General features: G+C 45.5%; 1 protein-coding gene across 2 annotated transcripts in view; it reads left to right on the top strand.

Annotated features, from left to right (window-relative positions):
- DRC3 (dynein regulatory complex subunit 3) overlaps nucleotides 1–16,453 on the top strand; it is a 742,340-nt gene that overhangs the window by 266,395 nt on the left and 459,492 nt on the right. For both annotated transcript variants that reach the window (XM_069645719.1, XM_069645718.1), the window contains exon 4: nucleotides 5,014–5,180. In XM_069645719.1, the coding sequence (XP_069501820.1) occupies nucleotides 5,014–5,180 (167 nt within the window). The remainder of the gene's footprint in view (nucleotides 1–5,013; nucleotides 5,181–16,453) is intronic.

Raw genomic sequence — 16,453 nt, 5'->3', positions numbered from 1 at the left:
GCCATTCAGTTTCAGCCAGTTGGCTTCCATCCACCCTCTGATGGTGTCAAGACAGAGCTTCAGTTTGAATGCTGTTTCCATTTGGCCCAGGCCCAGCCTAAACAATAATTGGGTATTGTCAGCATACGAGAAGACTCGGAACCTGAACGACCGAATGAGTATCAGCAGGGGGAGGATATACAAGTTAAAAAGCAGCAGGGACAGAGCAGAGCCCGGCGGGACCCGCATGTGACCGCAACTGGGGAGGACCTATAGGGGGAAGAGAAACCATCTCTACTCGGGAGGACAAAATAGCATGGAACCAGTCAAGCAATGGACCAGAAAAACCCACCCTTTGTAGTCTGGAGAGTAGGATCCTGTGATCAATAGTGTTGAAGGCGGCCCTCGTCCCTAATCATGGTGAGATCGTCGAATACTGCTACCAGCACCGACTCGCTTCCCATCATGGGACGGAAACCCATCTGACAGGGGTCCAATATGTTTTGGCCCTCCAAAAAAATCCCTCAACTGGGGGGTAACCACCACTTACAGCACTTTCATGAAAAAAGGCAGTAATGAAATTGGGCGATAGTTAGAGAAGACCGAGGCGTCTAGTGATGGCTGTTTTGCACGTACAACTCCCGTGGCTCAGGTTGTGTAGCACTCAACATTCCTAGCACTTCGTTCATAGCCCACCCACAAGCTCAGACTCCCCAGCACTTAACCCCTCTTCTCTCTTTCTTTCTGCACTTGCACGTTCCGAATACTCACAAGGCATAGTAGGTTTGTCCCTCTTCCTCTTCCCCCTCGGCTCTCAATATTGTGTTGTAATGTATTTCCCACCCTCAATTGCTCCCTGCCCTTTTGGCACTATGAAACAGTATATTCTTATTATTTAATCGCCTAACAAGCAAACAAATAAATAAATTCACCAGAGGCTGGCTTCTGCCATAGGCCAAAGCAAAGTGGCCTGGCCCATCCCTGAAGTTGGGGACCTATGAAGGGTACGCCAAGTCAGTCAATGTACAACCATCTGTCCAGGGACCACACCCACAGACGTGAAGCATCCCCCCGCGGTCCAACACCAAGATCTCAGCGTGCCTCCTCAACATCCTCTCTGTCAGAAGGCCCTGCCCTCCCACCACCAGCAAATACCAGCCACTGTCTAGCACCAACCTTGAATCCCCCTCTCAGTTTCTACAGGCTTTTCCTATTTAGCTCCTCGTACCGCCACCTTGAACTGTTCTTTGAGGCACCAGTGTCAGATGAACAGGGACCTCTGAGGCATCACAGCACCCCAAAAGAGCACCACAGGCACTTGGATAGCAGAGGGAATACCTCAACCGTTAGCGCTCACTTTCACTCCCTCTACCACAGACCCTTCAATGCAGGGCTTCTCCTTAACATGCCTGTCTCCAAAGCAGCTCTCCAGAAGTGAGCTATCGCAACATATATCATCCGCTTTCTCCCAAGTAGGACAGGAGCAACATTTTTGATGTATCCGATTCAGCAGTGGGGTAGAATCATCACTGCATCTATATTGGAGTAAACGCCAGGGTCCAGACAAGCGCTAGTAACAGGTTGCCAACTTGTCTGTGACCTTAGAGGTTTCACAGCATCATTTTAACTACGATTGTAAATCAATCTGAAGGAGTGTATATGCCACCACTTCAGCAGGATTTTCACCATTCACTGTCTGATGCGATGTTAGGAACAGAAGTGTTGTCTGGCTTTCTGTAGTTTTTACCACTTCATGGGACCAATGCACTAGGATCACTGCTATAGTCCCACAAAGCAGTGATTGGTAATGCTGTTCGCAAATTATGGTGTAAGACAGACACAAATGATCAGAGTTCAAGGGTGTTTATTGAACAATGAAAACGATATGCAGATTGGAAAACACCATCAAATGAAAATAAGGCAGTCTTGGTGGCGTCAAGTCAAATAAAAGGGCCTACACTAAGAAAACCTATTGCCAATTCCTTCAGCTAAATACAAAGAGTGTGGCGGTTAAGTTTCAAGAAAGAAAGAAGTTTTCTCAAATGATAAGTCAGGAGGCGGTAGCCTAGGTCTCCCTTCCTCATGATTTGAACACAGGGTAAGGGTGGAGCTTAGAGCTTAGAGCTTGTAGCACAGTATGATCTCAGGCTTCTACAGCACGAGACAAAAGTTCCAATTGAAGTTCTCAGAACCGTTGATGGCCAAGTCTCGTTTCCTTTGAAAGTCTCTTGCCTTCAGGGCCTTATGTGTTTCAATAACAAAAACAAAAGTTCCTTTAAAAAATGAAGTTTGTTCCCAATATTCACTGGATGATGGGATTGCCATGGGTCCCTCTCTTCTGGGCTGACCCCTTCTCAATCGTATTTCATAGTTCAAATAGGGTGATGCCGTCACCTTTGGGTCCCCCTCTTCTGGGCTGACCCTTCTCTTATTGTTCTCCACATAAGGTTTTGCTGAAAGCTTCGCCCTTGGATCTCCCTTGGCCGTGCTCGGACCTCTCTTGACTGTCAGTATTTGGGTGATGATTTCAGCCCTGGATCTTCCTCTGCCAGGCTCAGACCTCTCTTGACTGCTAGTACTTGGGTGATAGCTTTATTTGGTTCTCCATAGTATTTCTTTGCCTCTCTTATTCATTTCTCATTAAACTTTGGGTGATAGTTTAACTCCTTGGATCTCCCTCGTTCGGGCTTGGACCTCTCTCAACTGTCAGCACTTGGGTGACGACTTCACCCCTGGGTCTCCCTCGTCAGGGCTCAGACCCGTCTTAATTTCAAATGTTAACAGGATTCACATCCCTCACTTTTATTCACAATTTGGGACTCACTTCCCTTGCTTTTAGCCAATTTATGCATCAAAGTCTTTCGATTGTACAGGGATTTTGCTCGATCCTTTCGTATGACCACTTTTAGTTCCTTTGGCGGCCTTCCTGTGGCCCTCTGGTTTCGGTGGTTTTTCTCATATGGGGCTCGACCAGAGTGTCTCAAATTAGCACTCGCGTGGTGCCGCCTTCCCTCTGTCGTTGATCTCCCCTTCACATTTTTAACAGTGCATTCAAAGTTCAATATGGCTTTGTTTTGAAGCTTGCTACTTCTGCAATTGTCACTCAACACAGGCCTGTTCTTATCAGTTCTCCCCTCAACTCACCGGCTGTGATGAACCGCTTGGCTGTTGGGTTTCTCTGTTGTCAAGGCCGGTACCACGGGCGCGGAAGCTTCCCTCGCTCCTGCTTATCGAGATAAGCTTTCCCACTGCACCGGCGACATCTGCTGCAGGACACTTGGGCTCTTGTTCGGTTTTAGCCTTTCCTCTACGAAGGTTCCATGGGCCTGAGGCGAAAAGGGCAATGCCACTTCTCCCCTCGCCACCCTCTCGCTTCCCGCCGCCTTTCTCCTTCGTTTGAACTGCTGCATGCTAGCCGTCTCGTTGTGCTGTCTGCTGTATTCGCCTTGCTCGTCTTTTGCTTTCTTGCTCCACCTTTTATTCCTGTGGGGAAAAGGAAGAGCCGTCAGGTGTGTGTGAGAGGAATCATTTGCCTGACCTTCATGTTGGGACATGTCAGGTAAACAGATTTATTACTAGTCCATAAAACAATAGGCATGTCAAAAAACGTAAGTGATAGAGGTTGTACATGTCTTATAGGGTAGAAAGGGGATAAGGAAGTTTTGTGAAATAAGCAAGAGGGTTTGTGAGAGTTCGGAAAATTGGAGTGTTTCTGGGTTAACCGGGAGTAACTGGGATCGTAATATGGATGAAGGGAATTGTGGGAATCATAGTGTTTTGTCTGATCAGGTTGGGAGTGCGGAAAATAATAATCAGGGATAACTGAAGAAGAGGATTGGGGAGTATTCCAATGGAGACAGGTGAAACAAGGATTCTAGGAGTTATGCTTTTTGAATGTAATGGGGTGTTGGTTCGGTACAGAGGGATCATTGGATCCGGACCGGAGAGATTGAATGGAAGGAAGTGGGCCGATGTATGATAGCCTATAAAGATATTAGGGAGTTCGTCCTTCTCTCCCTCTCCCTGGCTTGTGTGATACAGCGTCTCCTTGGGTTATTCCCTCGAGAATAACCCTGGTCTCCCCCATCCTGGTAAGCCTTGCTCACTATTTTACCTTTAGGGTTATAATCAGAGCAGATCCGTCCTTCGTTGGCCACCTGAATGAGAGCCTCTTGAGGTTCGCTACGTGAGATACCCACAGGTATTTCACACTACCCCTTGCACACTTAAAAGGGCAGGAAGAATCTATGGGTATCCATGCCTCTCCACCAACATCAAAACTTGATTTAGGCGAGAGGCATTCATATTCCCCACTTTGTGCATGAAATCCACAACAAAATTTGGCAGATGCACTAAAAAACACATGGGGGCTCATGTGCATTAAATGCGTAATTTGACTGCAGGGAGCCGTTACGTTTGCACTGCAACATAAGCTGCATTTGCAATGAATCCCTATGGGGTCCATCTAGTTTATGCTAGATCATTTGTATGGTGGAGAGGAAGGAGGCAGCAGAAATTCAAGTTGTGTTCCGCCCCTCCTCTCAGCCATACAAATGATTGAAAATGGGGGGGGGGGTAACGTTAATGGCAGGCTTAAAAGCCTTGCGCATGGTTTTTACACTTTCCATTAACGTTACGCTCCCATTGAACATGAGCCCCATGGAGAGGTTGTCTCCACAGGATTTACCGCATCTGGCAAAGCTGTTTTGGGGGCCAATGAAAATAAGGTTCGAAATGTGTGAAATTGTGGGAGAAGTAAAAGTATGCGCGCTTTCCTAAGAACTAGATGCACCAAAAAGCTGTCTGATAATAGTAGGGAACATTTATTTTAAAAGCCTGGGGATGTCATATGTGGGGTACAATCAAGAAAGGCCAGGCACTAAATAGGAAAGATGAAATATGCCAGTGGGTCAGTTGCCACCATCTCATTATGTGATTATGCATGTATGAAAGACATTCATGTGATCAACTTTACTCAAGCTGCGTCCCCATTTTACTATTCTCAGTTAACAGACTTTTGCAAATGACTTTCAGATTTGTCCTTCAATAATATTGAGACGATTGAGGGATTGGATGCCCTGGTAAAGCTAGAGGATCTGAGCTTATACAACAACCGAATCACCAAGGTTGGGAATTTGGATACTTTAAAAAACCTACAAGTCCTGTCCTTGGGGAACAACAACCTGACGTCTTTGGAGAACGTAAGACCATTGCTTCTTTACTAGTCACTAATATTTGTGGGCTGTTTGTACCAAATCCTTAACTCTTTGAAATTTCTTTGGGCACATTGCGTAAATGGGTACAAATTAATTAAATTGTAGTACAACACAGCATGGATTTAGAAGAAGCACTCCTTAAGCTGATGCAAACTTCCTATGTAACAAGCCTAGTTTATTTGATTGGGAGACATCGCAACAGAGATCAACAGCCCATACAACAACCGACAAATGTCCTGGGACTCAGGACATTTGTGAAGCATTGGGGGAGGGAGCTCAGCAAGTTGGCATCGTAACTTGCACTAGTTACAAGGGTCACTGTATACATTCACTTTTTAGCTTTACTGTTGCCTCGATAGGACCTCCCTGACATGTTCCTGAACAACACATTTCCACAACTTTAATAACCCATTTACACCACCGCTCAATTTAGCTTTTGGTAATGTGCTACCATGGGATACCTTTATTCACAAACATAAATAAAAGTTAAACAGCACTGGGATTGCAGTTGTCTTGGGAAATATGTTATTGTCTCTTTGCTATCATTCAACTTCTAGTCCATGATTTTGAGTTCTTGGTTGTATTGAATTTTTAAGCTGTAGTTGAACCCCTTGACAGAACAAACAGTTAAAAGTCTTACCTTTCCATGATATCTGGAAAATCTCAATCACACTACTTATTGACCAAGAAATTCTCCTTGCCAAAACTTAGACCATTTGCTAGAAGAAATTTCACAGGCACAAATATGAGGCTGGACCGAAGAGGTAGACTGGACACGGCTATAACAAACTGCTTAATCTGTGCCTGGGAGCTCAGCCAAACAAAACTACTCTTCAATAAACTTCTGAAAAGTAAACTATTCAAACAATTTATTAAAAGAGAACTGTATTTTCGCAACGCACTGGAAGTATTCGGTTCTACAGAGGTTCTCCTCAGAATCGCTGGACTGCAACTTCATGTAATCTACGTAGACGGTCATCACCCATCCCCTAAGAAATATTGTTACTAATAAAGACCTTTAATTCAAGAACATCTGCATTCTATCCTCAGTAATCCTGTAGCTGAACTTGCTATACCAAGCTGTTGCAACTTAATTGTATTAAGGCATTACAAGATACAATATTGCTCATCAATATGTATTATGGCTATTCACAAGATCCATGTGTCTCAAAAGTAGTCTTAACTTGTTTGTTAACTTTATTTTCTCTCCTAAGATAAGGTTGGTATACATTCCTGTAGAAAACAAGAGTTTATCTTCAACATATAAGGAATTCCCTCATTGGAGCTGCTCCAGTGAAACATTGTCAGCATGGGATAAACAATTAAGTGTTTGGGTTATTCCTTTTGTGGAAATCCTGGTCGTCTCTAGATTTTCTAAAGCACCACATAGTCTCATGGGATAGCTTATAGCATGCTTCTCACACTCCAAACTACAAAGAGGGAGTGGTTAGGACACACAATTATGGAGACTATGGTTTTATCTAAAACAGAATATGGGTGCCCTGCCTGGGTATGTTCTAAAGAAACAGTTTCTGGGTGAAGTAAACAACACAGTGAACGTGTTTCCCTGTCATGGGGATACTGGTTTTCCCCAATGATCTCTAAAGGACAACACAGTGTCAGGGAAATAGCACCCAGGTGCTTTGTGGCTTAAAATCCTATGTATACAGAGACCTGCTGCTTCTTTGCCATTGGTCCTCTTCACAGGTGTATAGTACCCTGCCTGCTATTTGTAATCCACAATAGAAGGATAATATCTGGCCCGCTGCTTTCTGATTTGGGGTTTTAGTACGACAGTTCAATCGGAGGGCTGGGGGTTTTGCTCTCTTCAGTAAAGGAATTTCTTGTACCTCTCTCTTCTCTTTGTTATAATTCTTGGTTGCGTTCCCTATATGTTAGCCATTACGCTAGCCCATGACATAGTTAAGGTTAAGACGAATTGTGTATGGCGCTCAGAAAATAACTTCACAGCAAAACGTATAGGAAGCCGTCCCTGCATAGAAAATGTCTACATTTTTTCACAGAGGCCTCATAGTAAAAAGAAAATGTTGATTGCGGTTTTCACAACTTTTAACATGGAACGTTCTCATAGGAAACAAATATTTTTCGTCTGAAATATCTCAATATTTCAACGTTGGCTGCTTCGATTTTTAAGATATTTAACATGCACATATATATTATCAGCAAACAACAATTATTTTAACTAAATTCAAATACGACAGCTCTTGATCGGTGTATAGTGTCGCTGCTCCTTTTGCCCGTGGACTGCTGCTTTAAGAAGAAGAAGCCCCACTGACTTTAAAAACCTCTCTACAGCGCGGAGCGCGCGCGGAGTACCGTGCAGAGTACCAGTCTGCATCAGTGTGAGAGGACGTGTCTCTGTGTGCCGCTGCTCCTTTTGCCCGTGGACTGCTGCTTTAAGAAGAAGAAGCCCCACTGACTTTAAAAACCTCTCTACAGCGCGGAGCGCGCGCGGAGTACCGTGCAGAGTACCAGTCTGCATCAGTGTGAGAGGACGTGTCTCTGTGTGTCGCTGCTCCTTTTGCCCGTGGACTGCTGCTTTAAAGAGAAGAAGCCCCACCGACTTTAAAAACCTCTACAGCGCAGAGTGCGCGCGGAGTACCGTGCAGAGTACCAGTCTGCATCAGTCTGCATCTGTCTGCAGCGGAGGGGAGGGGGCTCGGCCCCTCGGAACGCCCGCCGACGCTACCAACACTGAGGTGAGGCACTCGGTTCTCCCTAATGACTGTACTCTCTGATCTCCTTTTGAACTCTGAACTTTGTACTTTGAACTCTTTGAATTGTCCTGAGGACTCTTGCTGAGTATCTGATCCGTTCCGAGTTCCCCCTATTCCCCCCCGGTCACTCCCCCTCCCCCTGTGACCTGTGACCCGCTTGAGACAAGCTCCCCGGGTGTTTCTTTTCACACAGACAATGGAGGACGAATCCGATCAACGTTGTCTCAGGAGTCAAGTGAAAAAAAACTCTGTGTCCACGCTTCAGTTTTCTAATCCAAACAACTCCATCCCAACACTCAAGACGCGGACCATAGCGAGGAGCACTTCGGACTCTGTACTTGATGCCACTGACCCGGCTGCACTAATGGGCTCCGCTCCCAACTTGCCCAAAACTTGCAGCATGGGTTTTACAGCACTCCCCTGTCCACTTGACCAAAATGCGCGGGGCACAGGTGGCTTTGTAACGCCACCGCCCCACATGGCCCCAACACCGGCTTTGCTGCCGACCCCGATGGGAACTGGGGGTGCAGTGGGAGATGCCCCACTATCTGAAAACAGAGCGCGATCAATTCCGTCCGCCTACGCCATCCGCCCCTCTGCCGCTTTGGCGAGCGGCCTTAACACCGAGCGGATCGGAGGATCTCTCACTGTGGGTCTGAGGGCGGCTGCCAAGGTGTGTGGAGGTGACCAAGCGCCCTTACAAGAGCTCCAGGCCCCACCTACGGGGCTCGTGGGAAAGACCCACAACACTCAGCCAACCAATGCAACAAGGCTGATTAATGAAGACGGCTCAGAGGCAGATTCGGAGGGGGTGGCTCGGACACAGGGGAATCCCAACTCCATCCCCCGGGATGTGAACCCTGGAAAGAAGGAAGTCCTTCCCCAGCTGACCATCCTGGCCATGGTTCACTCCCCGCCACAAAAGGCCATCGCCCACCCACCATCGCAAGAGGACGCACTTGAACAAATTGCCATAGAAAAGGCATCAGTGATCTCAGCCGCACCTCCCTTGCATGTTGAGGAAATCCACACGCCGACCTCTCAGTCCATCGATGACTCATTAAAGCAGATTCTTGATCCACCATCAGAAGAGATCACTTGCCCTGACACAGTTGGGGGGGCTACACAATCAAAGTGCTCCAGCCATACTGAACTTGGAATCAGATGCTGACCTACAATCCAGGACTTTGGACATTTGCAGCCCTAAATCGAACTCTCTGATAAATAAGAAAATAATACAATACAAAAAAAGAGGCAAACCGAAACCCAAACTGCCTCTGTCGCAGGGAAGCAACGACAAAGCAAACACACACAAAAGAAAGGATGAATTCAACGCAAAAGATAACAAATCGACTAGAAGTTCGGGCTCACAACCCCCCATCAAAATACGGGGGATGGGGAAACAGTCTCTGCCAATCCCACTGCTTTCTAACGCCCTTCTGAACTTCTTCAAGATACAAGGAAAACGAAAACTTTCTCAGGAGTCCGAACTTTCAGATGTGGAAATTTTGGAAGCAGTGGAACAGACTCCCGCATTAGCAAAATGCAGAAAATGAGTATCTGTACAAGATAAACAGCACAATGTGATCCCGACTGAAGACATCCATCCTCAACTTATTGACGGAAACATCAGAAACATAGCACACTGCACTCAATCTGATTTGCAGCATACGAATGGAGACCCTATGGACCCACCTATTCAGCGAAACAATACAGGCACACTGGATCTTTCCAAACCTGAACTGCCCACGCCTGATCAGGATACCCAAAGGCAACAGACAGAAGTGCAGACTGGACAGTCAGGGCAGTCGCAATCCGATGCACCCTGCCTCAATCATACAAAACAAAGACAACTCACGGAGGTGCAGGCAGGGATCACTACTCACTTAGACCTGAGAAGTACGGACACTACAAGAGATATAACAGTAACACTCGGAATGCTGGACATTTTGGATCTACTCAATCCCAAAGTATATCCCTCTCAGAGAGGAATGAGCCCACAACCCTGGACACAACCTCACCTTCCAACTCCTAACCTTCGGTCTATTTTACAAGACCCTCTAACTGATCCTGTGTTCCAACAAAGCTTGGGCAGTGGCCCGTGGAACTCGTCGCCAAGACCACCAAATTTATCGGAGGCCGGCTATACTACAACGAGACGCCGGCACTCAGGTACGAATACTTTATCTACAGACGGCAGAGATACTCCCTTAAAAAATGGAAGGCAAACTGACTCTCAAGCACCTACGCTTAAAGACTCACCAAACAACAAGAGAGACATGACCACGATCATGTCAGCAATAACTATTGCAATGGCCCCCTTTTGCAAACTATATGAAACCTTAGGTGACGCCTCGAGAGATAACACAGCGACTCTAGCAATTATTCAATCGAAGCTAACCATCCTTAAGGGGTTCATAACGGCAATAGATCTGAAATATGATATCTCTCAAAGGAAAAGAGATATAATTGAACCTGAATTTGACAATGCCACGGCGATCAGAAGTCAAAAACCCACTTCGCCTGGCCTTTTGGAACAAAAATCAACACAGACTCAACTGAGGAAAGGAGACGATGAAATAGCACCAATATTTCTTAACAATCCTAAATCAGCAACAACTGGGAGCACAACGAATCCGAAGACCAACTCAATATCTATACAAGGGAAAAAAGCTCTAATACTGACAGAAAAGGAGCAAAGAAAACCTCCGTCCCGACCATGATTACCTGTGCAACCTGCTCTGGCCACACAGGAAATTCTGCCGATCAAAGTCACATCGACTGCGGCCAGAGAGAAAACAAGGGCTTCCTCTTCAATTGACCTTACTCAATCACCAAATTCAACCGGTGAATTCCTGGACTCCAGAATCTTAGCTAATGTGTCTCTCCACACCGAACAAGAACCTTCTGCAAAGTCTAGACATCTGCATGAGGCGGAAAAAGTCCCAAAGGAAACGCTAAAGAGCAGCAAGCCGATCAAGAAGACCTCAGACCCGACTTCAGCCCAACGTGCCACATGGGAAGGTCTCTCAATACTACAAGCAAACCAGGGCGAATGCCCTCTGACACCCATAGAGACAGCCTCACATGGGCGGCTTTCAGGCTCTACCAATGATCGCCCAAATGGAAACCCGTTCAGGCCCCTTCAGTCACCATGCACATCTGCACAAAAACCGGAGGTGACGGCAAAAACTGAGAAATCTATTTGACTGTTCAAACTTGAACAAATATCTAACAGAGACAAATACATGGTCTTGAACCGCAGAACAGTGCTAAGAATATCATTGTCTATATCCGGCCTTAAGACCTTGAAAACTGAAGACTTTAAATTAATCGAGCCATATCATAGAGACAATAGGGCTAAAGCATATCTCCATATCAAGGCAAGCACCATCACACAAAACAGGAAACCAGGAAGAACTGACTACTAACAAGAGAAAACAAGAACTTAACTCTGGTGACCAGCACACCGCTCGAAGAGCAGAACTGGAGGCCAATTTTCAGGTCCAATTAGACAGGAAACAGAAACCTTGTGTGGAAGAACTTAACACACCTCCAAGAACAGAGTCGAGGGCAAATCCGGGGAGGCTCGTAGAAAAACACGACTGCAAATATTCGACCAACGCATCAGAAGTCTTCTCTACTCAAGACTCCCAAGTCAGAACCAGGTACAGCCCAGATCAATCTACGCTATTTAGACACTGTGGATACCAAAGAAGAGAAAGGCTGAGACACGGCTCTCCACAACGAAGAAGACTCGACTCCAACAGAAATCGTAGGCACCACTCTCCGAGCAAGACACTCCATGATCCATCGGCTAAGACAAAGAAAGATTCGACTACAGGTGGACCGGGGAACTGGCTAACTGGCTAAAAGGAGCTCTCATCTCAAACCGAAGCAGATAGTGAAAGATCCCACCCACTCAAAGGTGGTGACGCTAGCCTCATGGAACACCAGAGGCCATGCACACTTAACCGACCCCAATAGTGAAGATCTGGGCCGCTTCGATATTCTCTGCCTCCAAGAGACATGGCTTCTAGAAAAACCAACCATGGACGGCTTTGAGATTGAGACTTCCCCGGCGGTTAGAGGATTGTTAGGCCGGCCCTCTGCAGGCCTACTTATTGCCGTGAGGACAGGGCAATATCTGAAAATCGTCAAAACAATCGTCAAAATCTATGGGATCCTGGCAATTCTTATACAGTGGACCCACTATTCAGAAACTACTAGGCACTGGATGGATACCTCTCTTGCTTTCATCACTACATACTGGAATCCTCAAAGAACGTCAATCAGGGCCTTTTGTCAATCTATGGCCGAAACGATCGACGCCATCGTAATTGAGTGGAATACCACGCATATCATAATATGCGGGGATCTGAATTCCAAGTGCCCACATCCCAAAGATGCTGACCTTTAAACAGTTCGGGCGACGCTAACTGAAGCAAGAGGCCAAGCCTGGCTGAAATTGATGTCTTCAAGAAACTTACACAACGCAGCCTGGATCAAGGATTGGCAACTGCAAATTCCGACCTGGGAAAGAGGCTCCTCCACGGCTACTCTCGACTACATTTTCAGCTCGAACGCCATGTCCGCAGAAATTGACTGTTATAAGGTGATTAAAACACATACGAGCGACCATAACATGGTCACCATAGGATGGTCCTCTATCTCCAGGGAAACCAGAACCTATACACCCTCGGTCGAGACCAATCCCCAACAAACCCGACTGCGCATGACAGCTGCCAGCGTTAGAGCCATGATTAAAAAATATTCTACTGTGGGGGATCATGCAACAATTTCTAAGACATCATCAAGACCCAACTATATTCCGCTTCTGATAAAGTACAAGAAAAAGCAGAATGAGGCAAAGGCAAACCCCATTACCTACAATCATACATATGACAAAATAATAGCGGAAACGAAAAAGGCTGTGAGAAAATTGAAACATGCTGCTAAAGTGGAAAATTCAAACTTGGGGTGGGCACTATGGACAAAAGAATTCAAGAGTTACAAATCCTGGATTAGACTACGAAGGGCTGCTCTTTACCAAAAGGATGCCGAAACCATGATGAGAACTTTAGCAGCCAAAAAATCAACAGACTTTTGGGCCCTGATTAACACCTCGCAAGGAAAAATAAGAACAAACATGATCAACTCAGTTCCTGAAGCCGCCTGGGTCGAATTCTTTACAGATCTCTTTGCCCCACCGATAACAAATACAACCTTTGATCTAGAACCCAATCCGGCTCCCTGGGCCGACCTCTCAGAAAAAACGGATATAAGTGCGGCCATCCAAAAGCTAAAAACATCCAGAGCACCGGGCCCCGATGGCCTCACAAATACTGATCTAAAAAAACACATCAATGAATGGACGGACTTTATCAGTCTCCTGTTCAGTCACTGCACCACAAGTAGACCGATTCCAGCGTCATGGACAAAAGCAACTGTCATTCCCATCTTCAAAAAAGGAAATAGAGAAGACCCGGCAAACTATCGGCCGATAGCCCTATTGGATATCATGGGCAAACTATTTGCCACGCTACTTCTACAACATTTCCAGCGCTGGGCAAAAGCTGCGCCGTGTGAGGACCCTTTCTAGCTGGGCTTTAAGAAAAACAGTGGTACTGCAGTGAACATCTTTATACTCAGCATTCTTAAGGCTAAAATAAAAAAAGGAGCTCCAACAGTCTACGCAGCCTTTATTGACCTCTCACAGGCGTTCAACAGAGTCGACAGAATGCTCCTATAGAAAAAGCTGAAAGGTTGGAGCTGCCCTGATGAAATCCTACAGCCAATCATAGCTCTGCATTCGAACACCACCTTACATGCCCGCCTGAACCACCAAGGTACTCTCATAAAAGAAATTCACGCCGAAAGAGGAGTGAAACAAGGCTTTCCTCTGGCTCTGGCCCTCTTTGTAGCCTTCCTGGGAGACTTTAAAGACTCGGAGGAAGCTGTCCGAAGTTTTCCACCGAAGATGGGCACCATCAAGATGTCTCGTATTCTCTGCACTGACGACATGATACTTTTAGATCAGGCCCCTATAGGTCTTCAAAGTCAGCTGGGTAATCTGGCAGAATACATGGCTATTAACAATCTTACCATAAATAACAATAAGACAAAAATCATGATCTTTGCCAAAAACCGCCAACCTAAGAATTCAGCTCACTCCTGGTCAGTGAACAAATGTCGAATCGAAATCGTCCCTCATTTCAAATATCTGGGAGTCGTCATTGATGGGACACCGCAGGAGACAAAAATGCAACTATATCTCTGGGATAAGGTCAAAAACCTGACCTCACAATTGAGGATGATTGATCGCAAATGCTCCCTGCTCCCAGCAATCAATTTTTATAAAGGCAAAATAGTACCTGCACTGACCTATGGCATGGACGCCACAAACAATATTCCTAGCTCACTATGGCAGAAACTTGAGGGATACATTTGGAGAACGATTCTGGGTCTACCGAACTCGATCCCGATTGCGGCCGTCAGAAGAGACTTGAGCCTATTGTCACTTGGAGCCACTGTCAGTATCTCGTCTCTAGCCATTTACAGAAATACGCTCATGCAGGATGGCCTTCCAATTTTCAATACCATCGCCAAAGAGCTAGCATCAACGAAATGTGAGCAGATTCAGAACTGGATCAATCGCCAAGAAAACAAACTGGAAGAAGTGGCATGCAGCACAGAGGACTTAATATCGAACCCACAAAGAGTGATCCAGAAGTTGAAGAATCAAGACTGGATAACGACTGGTGAGAAAACTATCGCGATCACGTTCCTGAAACATCTGCCGCCAACGCACAATAAGCTAAAATCCCCGCTGGCGTATTGTATAAAATTCCCAGACAAAAAACTTCAGAGCATCTTTTTGAGAGCACGTCTAAATCTGCTCCATACCAGAGAGATTCTGGGGATAAGAAGCCTAACCAGTGTCATAACTTGCAGACTGTGCCTAATCGACGGCTCTAAAGAAACAGTCCGCCATCTCCTGCTAAACTGTCCAACTCTCAATCCAGAACGCATAGCCATACTGTCACCTCTGTGGATAAACTCTGTGCTGGTAGAAGAAGACACATGGTGGTGCCGCCTTATTTCGGGGGAAAAAGCACGTTGGGCAGTAGCAACATGCAAATTAATGGAAGTAGCTTTTACCAAAATAAACGCAAAAGATTCCACCTGCCAACTAGAGACCAACTAAATCAAGACTAACACAACCAGATGGCAAAGCTTACGCATTTACCTAAACTACAGTTCCCGAACGGGATTTAACTGTTTAACTGTTTCATGCTGAACTTCCTTCCCTCTTTTGGCCGTCTGGCGTCCCCTCGTCCAGCACTCTAAGGCTTGAAGAATCCTGGCAAACAAACAAACAAGTATTGCAATACTTTGGAAAATGCACAGATAAGCCCATACTTTTACATGAACACTTCAGCTATTCTCTCTTGTAAAAATCATTATCTGTTTTTGATTACACACAAGTAAATAAAAAGATTTAAAAAATATAGTGTGGACTTTCACACCTGGTGTTTGTGAAGGAGGGTAGCTATATTGTGGAACCTCTGTTATGTACTGTTATATTTTGGGTCCTCCTCCACATAGCCCCCTAAAAAAGAGGACCTCTCAGCTCTGTACTTGTATACTCCATATATATTATCATGCATTTGTTCACCAATATTTTTTTCTAAATCTAGCTGGCCAATTTTGGGATATTCATGTTTTAAGATTCATCTATATATGAGGCTTCCGCAGAAGGAATGTTGTGACAAATCCAAAGAATGTGTCCCTTCTGCCCAACGTGACTTTGGGACTAGGGAGGTGAACAGACTACGCAACACCTACCTAGGGTCCAGCGCAAGCAGTATCCAGGTGGGGCTGACCGCCCTATGGGGTCTAGGAATGCCGAAAGAAGAACAGCAGCCCACCTTCCCTTCCCGATAAATCTGTCATGTTCATTGGTTATATGGGAATTGTATTTTCCCCACATACATTCCAGTATAAAATGAAATAATAAAGATCCAATGCCACAGGATCTACATACTGGTTCAAGTTATCAATACATTTCATTGAAAGTCAACCACATATCACCATACAAATCAGATTGCTCTCTTTTTTTATACATCACTTTCTCGTAGGTAGATAATAAAAGTAAAGCATTCCCCAGTGTAGCAATGTGAGCCTTTTCCTTTTTTTACACATCCTTAAGATTTATTTCTGAGCCATTACTAATGCGCTGTCAATCCACATTTCCAAACCATAGCCGATTCCCATAGTACACACTTCTAGAGATATAGTTGTACTCTCAGGGCGCCTAGGAATACAAATGTTCATCACCAGATCTATTCGATCTAAAACATCAACCCAAAATTCAGCAATTTTGGAGCAATTCCATAACATATGCATCAACGCCGCCCTTTCCTTTCCACATCCCACATCCGGACAATCGTCTATAAGACCGAATGAGTTTCTCAAAGTTCCTGTGGGATTCAAAATTAATGTCCTTACTCAACCATC

Source organism: Ambystoma mexicanum, chromosome 2p (genome assembly GCF_040938575.1).
Source record: "Ambystoma mexicanum isolate Mex_15411 chromosome 2p, UKY_AmexF1_1, whole genome shotgun sequence".
Taxonomy (NCBI): Eukaryota; Metazoa; Chordata; class Amphibia; order Caudata; family Ambystomatidae; genus Ambystoma; species Ambystoma mexicanum.
This window is presented reverse-complemented; position numbering and strand designations above follow the sequence as displayed.